The 17,488-nt window shown below is 36.9% G+C and overlaps 1 protein-coding gene across 1 annotated transcript in view; it reads left to right on the forward strand.

Moving 5' to 3' along the window:
* ncor1 (nuclear receptor corepressor 1) overlaps positions 1 to 17,488 on the forward strand; it is a 116,055-nt gene that overhangs the window by 70,691 nt on the left and 27,876 nt on the right. Inside the window, exons 19-24 of the mRNA XM_056458225.1 lie at positions 3,599 to 3,732; positions 3,958 to 4,033; positions 7,854 to 8,316; positions 9,584 to 9,701; positions 10,198 to 10,381; positions 12,701 to 12,865. Coding sequence (XP_056314200.1) covers positions 3,599 to 3,732; positions 3,958 to 4,033; positions 7,854 to 8,316; positions 9,584 to 9,701; positions 10,198 to 10,381; positions 12,701 to 12,865 — 1,140 coding nt within the window. The remainder of the gene's footprint in view (positions 1 to 3,598; positions 3,733 to 3,957; positions 4,034 to 7,853; positions 8,317 to 9,583; positions 9,702 to 10,197; positions 10,382 to 12,700; positions 12,866 to 17,488) is intronic.

The raw sequence follows: 17,488 nt of genomic DNA on the forward strand, positions 1-17,488 counted from the left end.
AAGCTAAATCATATTAATCCAAATGCATTCATCACTCTTTCAAAATAAAGTTTTATTACTTTCTTTAAATTTGCAGACTGTGACTTGGACATGATCTTGACAGCTTTCACAAGTTTCTCTAGAAACAGGTCTAGGTTCAGCTACACTCTTCAGTCTGCAGCTCTGTCTCCACAGTCACTGACAGTGTGACAGCAGGAACGGGCAGAGGAAAAGAGTCTTCCTCTTGTAGAATTTATTTACTTGTTAGTGTTTTTGGCTAGTTGCATTAACAGTCTGGAAAGAAGCATAGTGGACATTGGTTTTAACTTGCTTAACTCATGACAGTATCTTTTCTGGAGCAGTTTATGTATAATTACTTATCAACTCTTCTGAGACAAAGTCATTATGGAAGTGTTGACACTATATTTGTTTAACAATAGACTTTTCACATTGTTCGTAACATATACCCTGAGATAATGAAGGCACACTTCTGTTTTTGTGGTAAACAAGTTTGCACACATATATTGATTAACAAATTTGAGTGCAATAAGTGTCTGAATTACTAAAAAATTAAAAGCACTCACAGAATCATTAATGTGCAAACTACCCTCAGGGCTTTTTAAAGCATCAGAGTTTGCAGAAGTGTTTTCAGGTCAGACTGCGGTCATCCGAGTGCATTCTTTGTGCTTCCTCTTACTTTGTGCTCTTTTTTTTTCAGTCCTTCATTTAGTAGAATGGAAGTTCAGTCCTCTGAGGAACAAACATGAAGGTGTGTGTGCGCGTGTGTGTGTGTTTTTGTCTTTTTGTACAGTCCTCTGGTGAGCCATCAATGTCGCTGCACAGTTCAGTTTAATTGGAGGACAGTCCAACATGACGAACTCAGGAACAGAAGTGCAGTCTGCACACCGAGTTTCAGGATTTGTTTGGAGGAACTGTTTTGTATTCTGACGAGAACCACTGTGTAGCTGTCATGCTGACCTGAGAGGCACGCCACTGTTTTCTCAAACAAAGGGTTGTGTTGAGCAGAAAATATAAAGCCCTTTAGTTTGATTTATTAAATCTCGCAGCAACTTTCGCTTGCTTTAACAGGAATAAACCAGGTTTACTCTGCCGCACAAGGCTAGTGGAGAGAGATAACAGAGAATGTCTGTGTAGAGAGAGAGAGAATCAAGGTCAGCGTAAGTTATAAACCACTGCGGCTCAAGGTGGTCGATGTTGAACCTGTGATGTTTGCGGTGATTGATTCAGCACTCGTGGAATCATACAACACCACACACACTTTCGCTAGGAGTTTTAGTTTGTACTACTCTTCTTTAGAGAGTTTTAGCAGCTGCAAAGTGATTACAAAGAAGTTGCGCCTTTTTCATGGCCAAGGTAAAATTCCTGTCATTTCAAGGCATGTCCTTAGTAGTGAGTGTTTAGGGGAAAGCAAAGTCTCTAGGTGTGCTGGTTAAAATTTATATATGTATGGAGAAGGTGGTGGCCTTCTGAATTCCATCTTGGTGTCTGGTGCATGAGTGCAATACAATGTTTGGAGAAGTAATGAAGGCTTTGACCATCAAAGTTGTTTTTTCACTGTCTGGTACTGATATAAAAATATGCTAACGATGCTGGGGAGGAAATTAATTGTGAATAAATAGGTCGGGACAGAACCACCTCTTGTCAAGGACTGGATAATTCTGATTATGGGAAAGATTGGACATATATTAAAAAAAAATTCCAATAAATTTCATTAGCTGTGGGAAATTCTTTTGGCCTACTATTTATCCTTAACTGTGCACATCGCGATGTGCTCTTATTTATCCCCCCCCCTTAAAATACTCCATACTGTTTATGCTCTACTCATTGCAGTGTATACAACTCATTCTGAAAAATTCAATTTATATATATATAATTGGTAATACCTTAGATGCATATTTCTAGCATGTTGGCTAAGGCTAGCTTTAAGGCCTTGAAAAATTGGTCACTTTAAAAATAGTCTCATCAGACATTAATGTTTAGTGGCAGATGTTTGCTACTGAGTGAAATTTGTACCAACCAGACAGTTAATTGTTTATTTAAACCACTATTTTACTGTAGTAACGTGACAAACTCTGGTATGCAGATTTGTTGATTTACCAGCAAGCGCACTTTATCAGATATTGTCATTTTATTTTATTTATCAGAGCAATATAAAGGACTCCATTTTAACTGTATGGCTTAATAATGTATCTTGTCCAATAAACAATGTGCATCTCTAATATTTATAATGCTAAATATTTACAAAAACTTTATTTATAAAACAGGTTTTTGTTCCCTGACTTTTAAGACACCATGCAGATTTTAATTTGTTCTGTAAATCAATAACATAATGTCTATTAATATTACAGCTAATCATATACAGAATCATCTAAAACTTTTAAAAGATGACAAACCATGGAAGAACACAGATAGAATATTTTGGAGTTTATATATTGTCAAACTTTTTCTCACATAACGTTCTTTGTCTGTCCTCTGGACAAAAATACATTATGCTTATTCACGTTGTAAAATATCTTTAATTTAATGTTAGTCTATTGCAGTGTTACAGTCAAGACCCCAATAATTACCTTGTTCTTTCACGTAAGAGGTGCAGCCATTGGAACCTTATTGGCTTGAAACTACTGGTCTTATTCACTTGTTTTTTTTAATCCATAAAATTCAAATCATAAATCTTTTAGGCTTATTATGCAGTCTGACATGACAAACTGGTAGTTTCCCATTATATATGCTTTTTAATATACAGTCATAAACACGCTTGTTTATAGAGCAAGTAGTTTCGCCATTTATTGCTGTTATTCCTAGTCATTTCCCTTGTAGGCAAATGAATTAGAAGCCCAACAATCTTAATGTACTTTGAGGACCTTTATCTTTACACATGGCAAAAAAAAATATGGTTCTCTGCGTAGGCAACATTGGGATGTTTGCTTGCAGTATACCATGATATTGGGTTTTAAAACTACCCCTAGGTAGTTTTAATAAAGAATAAAGAGAAAATTTCAGCACGTTCATTCAAGATGGTCATGGAAATTGTGCTGCGTTGACCAACAGAAATGTTTAGTTTGTGAATGGGGATTTTAAGAATGGATCTTCACAAACAACACGTGTTGATAGATCATCCTATCTGATTTCTTGACCTAATAATGTTAATTGATTTGTGTCTTGTGCTACCTGGAGTAATTATCTCTAATGTGTCTTCCTGTGAGATACTAAGAAATCAGGCTGCTTCTGATCATCAGGAGTTTAGCTAATTGGGCTGCTTCAACCTCGTGGTGCCCTGCACATCCTGCCTTAACAAGTTCATCCATTCTAGCTAAGCTTGCAGGATTATCTGCACCACCGCGGCAGAGCAAGTGGCACAGTCACTGCATGAAGCCCAGCAATCTGTAATGCTTTTAGATGGTGCCTCTGAAGGGAACAAGTTCTTGTCTTCAATTGAAAATGGAACCCTTTTGGAATTTTCTTTTGGTTGCAACCAGTCTTTACTACTATAACCAGTTACAACCAGTTAGTTTACTACTATGGGTTTTGTTGCAGTTGATTGCAGGTATATATTTTTCTGATCATTCATAATGTTACCTGTGTTCCTTCTTGTGCACAGGTCTGGTTGAACATGGCAGGAACTGGCCAGCCATTGCTAAGATGGTAGGCACTAAGAGTGAAGCTCAATGCAAGAACTTTTACTTCAACAACAAGAGACGATACAACCTAGATAATCTACTGCGGCAACACAAGGTACAGGTACAGCTCCAGCTTCATGGAGTATTTCTACTACATCCAAAAATTACTGCAAAATATAAACAGTGATCACATGCTGTTTGTTGTAAATAGATTTCATTTCTTGTTTAGTGCACATTTTAAACTTGTAGAAGTTTAGTAAATCTATTATCTCTTCAAGTTGGTGTCTGCTGATCAAAGAAGATCCTCTGATATTTGTTCCTCTCTTGTTGTTGTGTGCAGGGCTCCCGGCGGCTTCGTGGAAATCGAGACCCCTCGCAGAGTGATCCAGTGCCTGATGACGATGAGGAGAGTGATGGTATGATCTACATCTGTGGATTAATCTCTCTTACAACTCCAGTGCCTCAACAAACTCTCTAAAACCCAATGCTGTCAGTCTCTATCTCTGTGACCTGTGAACCCAGAGTCCGATCAAGCAGAGAGCAAGAGAAGCAGCAGGGGGCAAAATGTAAAGAGAGCAGAAACAGAGCGATTGACACAGAAAGGGAGGGATGAAGTGAGAGAGCAGGAGTGCAGTGTGCTGACCTGTCTGACTGCAGTGCGTTTGATTCGATCTGACAGCAAAACCCCAGACCACGCTGCACTGCCACAGAGGTCAACATCCTCCCTCTACTGCTGTCTGGACGCTTAATGAGTGAGAATCAGGCAAATGAGTAGGGGAGAGGTGGATGATAGAAAAGGGAAACAAGCAAATAGGAGAGTGGAAATGGAGGGAATGTGAAAAAGGGATAAGAGATCTGGACTAGCTCTGCCTGCCACGCTCGCTCTTATATAAGCGTTCCCTGGCTTTAAAGCATCAAAAAGAAGTTGCTGGTGGAAAACAGAGTGCTTCTGCAGAGTAGGTTTGATCTGTGTGCTGTTCTTTGGGTTTGGTTGTGGGTGATATTCAGTCCTAAAACATGACTTGAAGTCTTATGTAGTTGTGTAAAAGGTTCATACCGAGTAACTTGCATTTGATAGGCAGTAATTTCATTTGAGGAGAAAATTTGCCAATTCAGGGCCCACAATACCAGTCTACAAATGTATTTCAGAGCTCTTGGAATAACATTTATACTATCAAATTAATGGACAATAATAATCGCTAGTCTTCTGTGTCCCATAATCCTTTAGAAATCATTCTAATGCTTTGATTTCATGTAGGGATGCTCATTTCGGTTAATTTTACCAGCCGCTCGTTAAGAATATTAACTGTTAACTGGTCAGATGAACATTAAATTATTATTTAATAATAAATTACATGTCTGACGTGACAACGTGATTTAAAATAATTGACGTATCTGTTAAGTGTCTGCCATAAAATACTGATTTAAAAAATATGGATTTAATAAATGCTCTGCTGTTATTCTTGTATCCTAAACCTCTGTCAACTTTTAATAGAAGTCATCAGTTTAAAGATTATGTCTTGAGCGTCTGGTTTTACCTCAGAGCTTTTATTTTCTCTCCCTCGCTGTTCATGTGCGCGTGCTGTATTTGAGGAAAGACAAGGACAAGGCTCATATGTTGACTTTTTGTAAAGTATAGCCTACTATAGCATGTTACAATTTTGTTGTTTACATATGATATTGCATGAATTTACTATTATTAGCTATAAAATGAATGCCTCAGTTTTGTGGGGAGTTATAATTATACAAAAAATCAAAAACATCTTTGGATTCGTTTGATTCGTAGATTAAGCTATGAAGACTGTCTTAAAAATGGATCTTTTGTAAGCACTATTAATAACTGTCATTTTCCAAATGGAAAAAAGCTTGGTTTGTTGATTGTTTACTCAATCATCACAACTATAGCCTATTTGTTGTGTTTATGAGCCACCGCCCTAAATCTCGACGCTTCTACTTGTGGCCGGCTTGTTTCCAAAGCAAAGCACATTTCAGAAAGTTTTGTTTTGCAGCTTCTTTCTCCAAATGCGCAAATAAACAAGTGTTTATGACGTGGATCCAGGACAGTGGCAATCAGCATCAGCACTGGTTTGGAATCATTTTGTCTGTTAAACTGCAATATCCTCCTGCTTTGTTGGCAAAATATGTCTGTAGGCACATGTGGTTGTACATGTTGTTGTCCCACGAGTTAACAATCATGTGTTGCACGTTTATGCAGCCATTAAAAAAAAATATATATATTTTTTTAAATCATTTAACTGATACAATTATTCGTTTAAAAATGCACTCTTTCGGTTAATAGTGAATCGCTTATTATGAGCATCCTTAATTTCATGCTCAGGAGACTTTTTTGATGATTACAAAAAAAATGAGTTTGAAATGGAAAATGCTGCAATGTAAAGAAAAAGTAATGATTTATGTAAAAAGCAATGAATTGCTTTTTAACTTTTCCTGAACATTTGAGTAGTACTCTTTCATTTTTAATTCCACAGTGCCCTGCTGCATTATAGACCTCATTCACATTCTGTTTTCTGTAAGCGCAAGCTGCAAGGCTTCTACCCCGGTCTGCTGTCCTGTCATCTGAGAGATGCTGCTTTCTTCTGTTCTCCTCCTCCTCCCCTCAAACCTCCCTCTTTCTCTCACCCATCTGCTTTTTGGAGTAGCGGTTGCTGACACACCTGGAGCAAAGCAGGTTAGCCTTCACCACTCTCCAGGAGTGGGACAGAGAGACAGATAGACTTTGAGAGTGGCAGAGAGTGTCCATACACCAGTAGGAGGCAGGAATAATAGATGAGAGAGAGAAGGATAGTTGCTTTTTAGTTGTTGAATGTGTGTTGCTCCTTCGGCTTTTTTAGGACAACTTGGCTCTTTGTAACCTGCAGGCAGGAGGAGTTTTGTGTATTGCCTGTTAGTGTAGAGATGCAAGTTTGAAAAGTGTGCTTTCAATTGATCAGTGAAGGGACAGAAAAGACATTCATTCATCTTCCTGATCTCTTGAAGTTTGCATTCTTCAAAGAATCTAGGAAACAAACATCATTGTTTTCAGTTTTAATATTTTACAATATTATATTTTTTACTTTCATTTTCATCGAATAAATGCATACTTGGTGAACCTAGTAGACTACTCGCACATCGCAGAATTTTTACAACAAGTTATTTTGTTTATGTTTGGTAATATGCCTCAGTGAACCAAATGTATATATTTAATTAAATTACGTCTAATTATTTAATCATACTTGTTATTAGGCTATGTTTTCAGTGTTTTGGGGGATATTGAGTGGTTCTCAATGACATTTGGGATATTAAATAAAAGATATTAAAAAAATTATTTTACTGTTTAACTTCATTATGCGAGCCAGTGTATAATAAAATACAAACTATCAGGCAAAGAATCTAAACAATGAACAGCATATGCATGTTTGTCTATATACAGTGCTCAGCATAATTGAGTACAGCCCATTTTGCAAATGAATATTTTTATTCATTTCTCAGTGAATATAGGCAATGTATTTTGGTGCATTTAAACAAAACAGATTTATTAAACAGATATATTTCTTAAAATAATATTTTAGTCACCAAATATATTTAGAAAATGAAAGATAATACAATTAAATTCAAGCAAAATATTGCAAAAACTACTTATAAACTACAAAATTTTAACTAAATTTTAAAAATGTTTTGCTTCTTTTGATATATATATATATATATATATATATATATATATATATATATATATATATATATATATATATATATATATATATATATATATATATATATATATATATATAAAATTTATTTTTTCTTATTTTTAAATTTGTATTTATTATTTTTCTATAACAAATTTTGTGTGGCTTCCTGTTAAAAATATGAATTTAAAAGAGAGATTTGTGAGGGGTGTACTTATATATACTGAGCACTGTAGCACCTCCTCTGCCCACGGAGGGTGTGTCATCAAATGCTAACAGTGGAAAGGTAGTGCTGTGCTTAGCCAAAGGATGTTTGCTGTCCAGAAGTGCATTAGCTTGATTGCGTGATGCCGCATGCAGCGATGGTGACCTCAAATGCCGCCTCTGCTCTGTCACGGCAGGGTTGTTCTGCTTTTCTGTCTTTCTGTTTTTGTAGCTGAGATTGAAATAGATTGGATTTGATCTTCTCTGTCCTTTTCACACAGTTGAATGAAGAATTTCAAGAGGATGTGATGGCTCAATCATATACGCTTTCTTCCCTTTTTCTCAGGTCCCGATAACAGTTCAGACACAGAGAGTGCGCCTTCTCCAACTCAAACTGATCCCTCCAAACCCTCAGACTCGCTATCTCATCCAAGTTCAGCAGTGGATGGCGGATCAGACCAGGACGTCACTGCAGCCAAAGGCCCGGTGGCAGATGCCAAAGGCCAGGAGGCTCCGTACGGCGAGCTGAAGGTGAAAATTGAGAAGAGTCCAGAAGGAGGAGCTGGAGATGTGCTTCCTCAGGATGATCGAGCACGCTCAGCTTATGAAATGCAGATCCATCCAAAGAGCGAACCGCAGGATGTGGAGATGACTTCTCCGAGCACTGATAGGGCACAGGTGCAGGTCAAGACGGAGCCAGAGGTTAAGGACAAGGAGGAGCGACAGGGGGAGCAGCAGCACTCCGATAATGACTCCAGCGCCACCTGCAGTGCCGACGAGGACGTGGAGGCTGAACCTGACCGACAGAGGTGAGAAACTAAGGGTCAGATTATATTATGTTTGGGGATGTAACAATTCACCTGACTCGTGATTCGATACGATTCTTGATACTAATCTCACAAAACTAAAACAAAATTATTTGAAGAAAAATTTAAGGTGATGAGTGCTTTATTTTTCTCTTAAATGCTGCACCTGCTATAACTAAATTGCTGCTTTAATCTTATTTATTTTAAAACATATTTTACTCATGTAAAAATGTTTGAGCAAAAAATGTTTTTGTAAAAAAAGTTTGTTTTGTCTGACGCACTTCACCGCTGTTATTTTGCTCTGCCGCTCCAACCTCTTGCTTGCCCCTGATCTGTAGGTAGAGCGTGTTTGTGTCTGTAAATACAGCGCCCCCTGTGTTCAAAACAGAGTATCATGTATCACGTTTAACATTTCTACTAGTTTTAATCATCACATTTTTTAAATCCATTTTCATCCGGCTCACAGTGAATCGTTACATCCCAATAAAGTGTATAGAGTTTTTGTTATAATAGGGGTTGCTTTTTTTGTTGTTTTTTTATTTGTTAATGGTTTCATCGGGTTCCCCAGTAGCTGCATGTTCATTTGTATAAATGTTGTGCAGTATCTGTCTTGCAGTTTTGCAAATATTTTAGTGAAATTTGACATGCTTTTTTTACAGTGCATTGTATTCTGCATCATGATTGGCTGTAGACTATTGTCAATTAATCTTCTTCGTGCTGTATCTTCTGTACACTACAAAATGCGTTTAGCTTGCAGTGTGACTCTGAAGCACTGTACTGCATGTTTGCAAATTCTTCCCAACAAACCCCATAATGTCGCCGAAACGTTCTGCAGCCTCAAAGGCACCTGCAGTAGCATCCAAAAGGCAGAGGAAGATGCTAACCATCGACTTCTGGACATGTTAAAGGAAGGTAGAAGTTATGCAAGTGTTCAAACAAGAGAGAAAACTGTGTAAATGTTAATGCCTATCTGAGAAAATAGGGTAGTGAGGGGTTTTTACAGCCTTAAAACATATAATAATTGTAAAAAATAAAGTGCACTACTTCTCGGATTTCACCTATTGCGGGCTATTTTTAGAACGTAACTCTCACGATTAACGAGGGACCACTGTAGCACATTTTTTATATCACTTTAAACAAAAAAAAAGTTTTGTGCAATTCAGGTTACTTTGTTGTTGCATATGTTTCAAAAGCCATTTAGTCTTCAAACGTTCAGTGGAAGAATATCAGTAGCTAATGCTTTCTGTTTTCTTGTTCCTCCCTGTGGTAGACTGTACTCTCTGGAGAAGCCATCACTGCTTGGTCCTTCAGGCTCAGTGGTTGTGTCCTCAGCCAAACTCCTCAACATGCAGCAAATACAGCAGCGGGCCGCCACCATCCCCCCTATGGTCAGTCCCCATAGCCTCTACCCCCACTTAGCATTCAGATATGCCCCTCTGGACAGAGACAGGGTCCAGCCACCCCGTCATGTGAGTCCCACCTCCATCTCCACTTCTGCAGATCACACTCTGTGATTCGCTTCTGCAGCCTTCAGCAAACGAATCAGCAAATGCCAATTGATTTTCCACACTGAAATCATGACAAGTGAATATATGTTGGGCTGATTACTTGTGCTGTTTCGAGGTCTGTCTGTTGTGGCGATTTTGGTGTGGCTGTGAAATTGATTTAATCTGACTGAGGCCCTGATTGGCCATTCACAATGCTTGCCTTAAGAGATAGTAGCATCTTGTTGCAAAACAGCACCTACTAATGGGGTTAATTGGTTAATTTGTGCACTTTTAAATGATTCATTAAAGTATGTCATTATTTTATATTTTGCTATATCTTTAGGTCTGGCATGTAATCCTTATTTGAATCCTCTCTATCACTGAATGGTTTGTTTAGGTTTCAGCTCCATTCAGTCACAGTGGTGTACCTGGCGGTCCGATGAGCGGGTTTGCTATGTTCCAGCACCAAATCAAAGCTGTGCACGAGTCTGTGCAGGAGGACAAACAGAGACTAGACCAGAGCGAGTCTGACCGCAGAACGCGTGTCACAACACACAGCCCCACAGTTCTGGACAGAGAAGGTGAGTCTCACACAGAAGAACATTGCACAAAAACACTGGAAAAAAAGACCCCACAAATCCAGCGGAAAGCTTTCCTTCTTAAAATTTGACTTTTGAATTATTAGCCCCTCTGAATTATTAGCCCCCCTGTTTATTTTTTCCCCCAATTTCTATTTAACGGAGAGGTTTTTTCTTAACATAATAGTTTTAATAACTCATTTCTAATAACTGATTTATTTTATCTTTGCCATGATGACAGTAAATAATATTTGACTAGATATTTTTCAAGACACTTCTAAACAGCTTAAAGTGACATTTAAAGGCTTAACTAGGTTAATTAGGTTAACTAGGCAGGTTAGGGTAATCAGGTAAGTTATTGTATAATGATGGTTTGTTTTGTAGACTATCAGAAAAAATATGTAGCTTAAAGGGGCTAATAATTTTGACCGTAAAATGCTTTTTTAAATTTTAAAACTGCTTTTATTCTAGCTGAAATAAAACAAATAAGACTTTCTCCAGAAGAAAAAATATTATCAGACATACTGTGAAAATTTCCTTGCTCTGTTAAACATCATTTGGGAAATATTTTAAAAAGAATAAAAAATTCAAAGGGGAGCTAATAATTCTGATTTCAACTGTATATGCTTATTTATTATCCCATAAAATACCTATAGAGCTGGAATATTAATGTGGTCTCTTCTGACACTGAGAGTTCAGTACCTGCTCTCTCTCTCTCACATATACATACATACACATACTCACACAGTATGTTGTACTCTAAAATAAACACTTGCAATTCGTATAGTTAGCACTTTTAATGTGTATTGCCTTTCTTGTTGAATTGCTGAATGCCTCCTCAATTGTTAGTCACTTTGAACAAAACCATCTGCTAAATGACTAAATCAGGGTGTCCGCGGTGTCTTAAAAAGTATTAAAAGTTGATAAATCAATTATGAGAAAATTAGGGTATGATAACATATTAAAAATGTGCATTTTTGTGAGGTCTTAAGTTTTGTTTAAGCGTTGTCCAAAGTGTTAGACTCCAAAAAAGCATAAATAGATTTGGTTTTCTCCAAATATTAACAACGCTGTGCTCGATCTACGCTATTGGTTTGGGCCTGGGTGCGTCCGGCAAAGCTCATCCGTCTGGGTGATGTCACGTAATTTGCGACAAATGCGGGAAGGTGCTGTGACGCTCTCCACATGTATCGAAACCATAGAGAAAAACAGACAGCAAAATGAGAAAATGAAAGTTTTTGTACTCCTGGTTGGAGAAAGACGAGTTTAAACAGTCGCTGAAAACAACCACAATTTATTCTTTCAAGCTTTGTTTCTTCCGAGCTAATATGAGTTCTGTTGCATGGTTGAGCTCCAAAGATTTATTTAACTACAACTGTTTATTAAGTTAAAGGTTTGCTACTGATTAGAACTTGAAGGGGCGACGAGGTCTTAAAATATTCTGAGAACGTCTTTAAAAAGTCTTAAAAAGGTATTGAAATTACCTTTCGGATTCCTGCAAATACCCTGTAAACCTAAAAGCAAACTTCGTAGATGCATCGCTAGATTTTTAACTAAAATGAGAGGTATTTGGATAAAAGCATCTGGCAAATGAATAAATATAATTGTCAGAAAAGAACTGACCAGGAGAGCTGTCTCTGAGGGGTAGAGAGCAGTGAACAATACAGAATTGAGGGTAGCGAATCACCACTGAGACAAACAGACAATAACACACAAGCAGATGGACCACTGCAAAACAAATAGAAACTGATGCGCCTGTAGTGCCACTGTTTTGTCCTCTCATGCACTCTTGTTCACTTTTTACTGTACATGCCAAGAAGTTTGAGCAAAGACATCGATGGCAAAGAGACATTTTTCTGTTTTTCCCTCCTCCCCTCTCTTTTATAATGGCTCTCCAAAAGAGATATTTGAAGGGTGTTGAGCACGCCGGGAGAGAGACAGTGGACTTTGCTCTTCTCAGCTAAGAAACGCAGTGCTGTTTTTGATAGAGCCAGACAGAAGCAGCCAACCAAAAGGAACATTCGGTCACTCTCTTGAAGTGATATCCATTTGAAACAGCAAGTCTTGCTCAACCTCTTCCTTACGGACCGGCAGACTATAGCTCTAAAAGGCTGCTGTGACATTTTACTTGCCAGCGAATTTACAGTGATAACACTGAATTAACCTTTGCTTGAAGTATGGTTTAAATGAGATTGAGTTTCTAGTAGAAAGAGCTTCCCTTATAAAGTTTAAAGTTTTCCTTTATAAACTTGTGGTTGGGTGTTTTTTCTTTACGTCTGTTCTTGGTGTGTTTGATAGTCTTTCCTCTGTGTCCTGCCTCAGGCAAACCCTTCGCTTATATGCCATATGACCTGAAGCTGATGGAGCAGGAAGCTCTTGGTGGAGCAGGCAGACCAGGCTCACCATACAGACTTTCTCCTCGGGAGCCTAGCAAAGCCTCTCCACAACCTGATGGCAGTAATGCTGCACGCTACAGTGTTCCTCCGGGTAAGTTCCTCCATGTTTTTTTACCCTCCTCCTTTCAGTCAGATAAAGGAACCAAACGTTGACAATCATGCACCGGTTCACAAAAACTTGAAGCAACATGAGCATCAGTGACAAAATGTCTCAGTATGTTTGCCTGAGTGGCCTTTTTATTCCCTAAGCAAATATTTATGATGATACTTTATATTGTATTATAGTTTTGTCAATAGCTATGTTTCATCCACCTATTTTTATGCACATTTTGGATGTCTACATAAAATTATTTGCATAACTGAGTAGGATAAACTTTTTATTCGATAAGAAAAAATTAGCATAAACTACAATTTTCCCTTTTTTTCTTTTTTTATTTGATGCCAGTTAATCAGCAAGTGACGATTTTGTTCTCTTTGACTTGTTGGATGGAAATGCTGCATTATCTGCAGATCTTTTATGCAATATTCAAATTTTGCGCATAAATTTAAGCTAGTGACAACAGTTTTTTTTTTTGTCACACCAAAGCTGCACTTTTGTTTTATTTTAGCCATTTTAAACCAGTTTAATCCTTTGGCAAAGCTGTTTTCAGCAGATGTCACTCGGCAGTCTTCAGTGTCGCAAAACCCTTCAAAATCTTTTTATTTTTAAATCTTTGAATAGAAGAAATATATTTGAAATGAAAACGTTTTTCTGACAATATGTATGTCTTTACTGTTACCATTTAGCAATTTAATTAATGTGCTGTTTAAAAATATTAATGTACTTGATACATTGATCAGAATATTGATATACTATTATTTTGTAAATACTATTATATTATATTATATTATATTATATTATATTATATTATATTATATTATATTATATTATATTATATTATATTATATTATATTAATATCCCATTGTCACAAGAGCAGAAAGATATAGATATTTTTATTTACAAACAATTTTCACTTCCTGTACTTTTGTTTTGCTTTGTGTATTGCCTGTTCTTTGGTATTGAGCACTTTGCCTTTTGTTCTCTCTTACTAGAATTAGTTAAATTTGAATGAAGTCAGGTCAGATATAAAATATTAGGCCGATATCTTTGAGCTGATAGATTATGTCATTGTACAGAATTTCCTGTCTCCCTTTTGTTATTTAACCTATTATTTTTTTATGCAACAGTCAAGTTGCATGTTCATTTAGAAAAGGAAATAAAAAAGGAAATAATCTATTTTTGGCATGCTGAAATCGTGAAATCATGAATATAGGTCTATATAATCGCTTTACAGTTTTAAAGTTATTGCTCTTTTTTGCTTTGAGTATGCTACTCTAAGATCTGTTCAAACTTTTATGAGGCTTTTAAAATAGAATCAGTTGTTCGATATATAATATATTTATCGGCAATACTATATCGGTTATCGGCCTCCAAGTCTAAAGAGTTATCGGTTATCAATATCGGCCAAAAAAAATCCATATCTGTGCATCCCTTATTGGTGTACTTGTCAATCTTATGGCAAATGCTGGCCATGGCCAGTAAGAATTTTCTGTGGTTAAATTTGCAAATGAAAGAAAAAAACTTTTGTCTATTTTGATGTTTTTCTCGAGTGATGCTGAAAACTTTGGTGTTAGATCATTTAATATATTATTCTTTTTTTGTCATGCGTACTATGCTGTGTGTTTGTTGTTGTTTTTGTTTTACGTCATTGTTTTCGAGCTGCACACAGATGGGAACATGAGTCGTGATGAGTTACTTGGTGTCCTTGTCAGGAGTATGTAATTTGACAGTGTTTAGTGTAGCTGATGAAGAGGCTCCTGCTTGTTTCAGAGGAACTCGCTTTATTTGTAGATTTGTGGCTTTTATTAGTCAGGTCAGCGAGTTTTTTTTCCTGTAGGAAACCTTGAAGCTTTCACGAGGCACTGCACATGTGACTGATTCTCTTATCAGCCTTATCAGTCCTCTTACAACCTGGAAACCGTTCTCATGGAGACCGACACACACGTATAGAGACCGCTCCGTCAGGGAGAGAGAACAAAATACAGTGTGTGTTAAGTAAACTAAATGGTCTGTTAGCACCGCATCACAGGTTTATTCGTAAGGATGTTTGGGAAAAATAATCTAGTTTTATGAGGAAATTTGGCTTTAGACTTGAGTCTACAGTGACCTCTGCTTTGAAGAGCCAGATTGAGTTGAAGGATTGCTGTTGGCATTACTGAACAACTTTCTCTCTGTGTCCCACATGAATGCTACATCAATAAGATGATAACTACTGCTGATGCAACTGTGATTGTTGTGGGATTACTTTACATGGCGGTTCAAAACAAACAATATCACACATACAGACTGCAGCACTTTACTATAAAGTCTTCAAGAATATCAAGTATTTATCTTAATTGGCATTATAATTGTTATAACTACTGTATTTTTTATTGTTTGTTTTTATGGAATGTCTGCAGCAATATGGTGATGCCCATAACAAATTTGCTGTCATGGACAATAAAGTTTACTACTACTACTACTACTACTACTACTACTACTACTACTGAACTACTACTGAAACTAAGTATCTTGAACAGCTTGAGTAATGAAATTAAGATAATAATGGTTGTGTGTACATTGCAATTTTATATATATTTTATAGTCAGTATAAATGTTACAAAATACAAAAAATATTGTTCACATAAAGTAGTTTATAAATTGTCAAAAGTTTGGGGTCTGTATATTTTGTTGTGGTTGTTGTTGATTTTTTTTTTTTAATAACCATCTTATGTTCTTTTATAAGACATAAAAACAACCACATTATAAATGTTCTTTCAATTATTTTATAAAATATTCACAGATGCTTTTTATTCTTATGATGGTCAGAAATCACTCCAAAATTATGATATTTTAATATTTTTAATATTAATAACATCTGTTTTTTCTTAATATATTTTCAGGAATTATTTTATGAATAGCGAGTCAATTTACTGCAAGCCGGCTGATTTTCTTTTTCTTTCAGACAGCATTTAAGGACTCATAACTTTTGAACAATACGTTTTTCATTCCTAAATTCATCAGAAGAGGTTTTTATAGTGGTATTGAAATGTCACTAATATTCACTAAAACCTTGAACAATTATGACAAAAGCATAAGTGGAGGGAATACATTCCTCTGTAAATCATAAAGCTATTAAATATAAGCTCCAAATGAGTTCTTGAACCATGCTCGAACTATAAGAGACATGAGCAGAAATCTGAACTGTTAGTCCCAAGTAATTTTTATGTGTGCATATGATTCATCCTGAAACACACTCTGGCAACAGATAAGCTATTACAGCAGGAGCACATCACACTCTGCACTACAGAACCACAGAGACCACCTGAACTCATCTCTGCTTAACAGACTCGTGCTTTTTACACCGCAGGAGACAGCAGTTCACGACTCAATATTTCAAAAGAGGTGAGTGAGAGCCCGGGCTGTCTGGGAAGTCAGAAAGGGGAAGAAGTGCTTTTAGGTGACGGGAGACCTCATTCCTATCCACGCTAAGAGCTGCAGATTTCACTCAAGGCAGTGTTTCTTTGTCAGCCTTTATTTAGGGTTTAGTTTGAGGCACTCTGCATTTGGGTCAGCTTTCTTTTAACCAGCTCTACATTTTGCACTTACTTTATGTCAGATTTTTGAGTGTTTTTTAATACTCTCTCTGATTTGTGAAAGGTCAAATGCAGGTTATGTGTAGGAGGTGTAAAGTATTGAGCAGTGAATCTGACCTGCAAGACCTGGAGTCTACATTTAAGCAATATGGTAATAGAGGTCATGCTGTTGTAGAGTCACGACTAAAGATCATTGTTAGGCACGACGCTCGGCACAGTTTAGAATGCAACACAGCCAGGAGTGGTTTTTTTTTTATTATTTTAATCACAATTTGAGTAAGAATGTGGTTTAATCATCAAGTTCGCAAACACAGAAGAAATGTTTTGTGGTTTGCCTGAGCTCAGGGTGCATACAAACATATCAACACAAGAGGAAACATACACCTATTTGGAATAATAATGATTTTCGATCTGGTGGTTCACCATTTTTTAAGGAATTGGGTGCAAAAAGGCATTTAACCTTCTTCACTCTGTTTGTATTTGAGATTAAGATTGGCCATGAAGACCTATGGGACTCCCTGAGGGGACCAACTTCCCAGTCATTCAATCATTGCTTGGTTTGATCTGTCCTCTTCTAGTCATTTTACCTCATGGATGTACAGAAAGACCTTAGAGGCTACAGCAAAACATTTGGCTATACAGCGCAGTTGGGAAACTTACAGTCAACTAGAAGAGGGTGTCACAGACTGGGAAAGAGTATGTCAGAACATTTTTACTTCAACTAAAAATCCCAATCACCAACTTGTTCACTATAACTTTTGTTATAAAACCTACTGGACCCCGGTCAAAATATACCGTATCAACACCTCCTTTAGTCCTCTCTGTGATAAATGTTCTGACCAGGAGCTAGGATCTTTTTTCATATGAGGTGGGAATGTGGAAAAGTACAAAAATGTTGGAATGAGGTGTGTTATCTGGGCATGGGACGATAACCGGCTTCAAGGTTTACCGTAGTTTGTAAAAGTCAAGGTTTTATTATTTATGTTCTGTTATACCGACATTTTTTACCCAGAACTTATTTTAGAGCAGTAATCACAG

Source organism: Danio aesculapii, chromosome 5 (genome assembly GCF_903798145.1).
Source record: "Danio aesculapii chromosome 5, fDanAes4.1, whole genome shotgun sequence".
In the NCBI taxonomy this organism is placed as follows: Eukaryota; Metazoa; Chordata; class Actinopteri; order Cypriniformes; family Danionidae; genus Danio; species Danio aesculapii.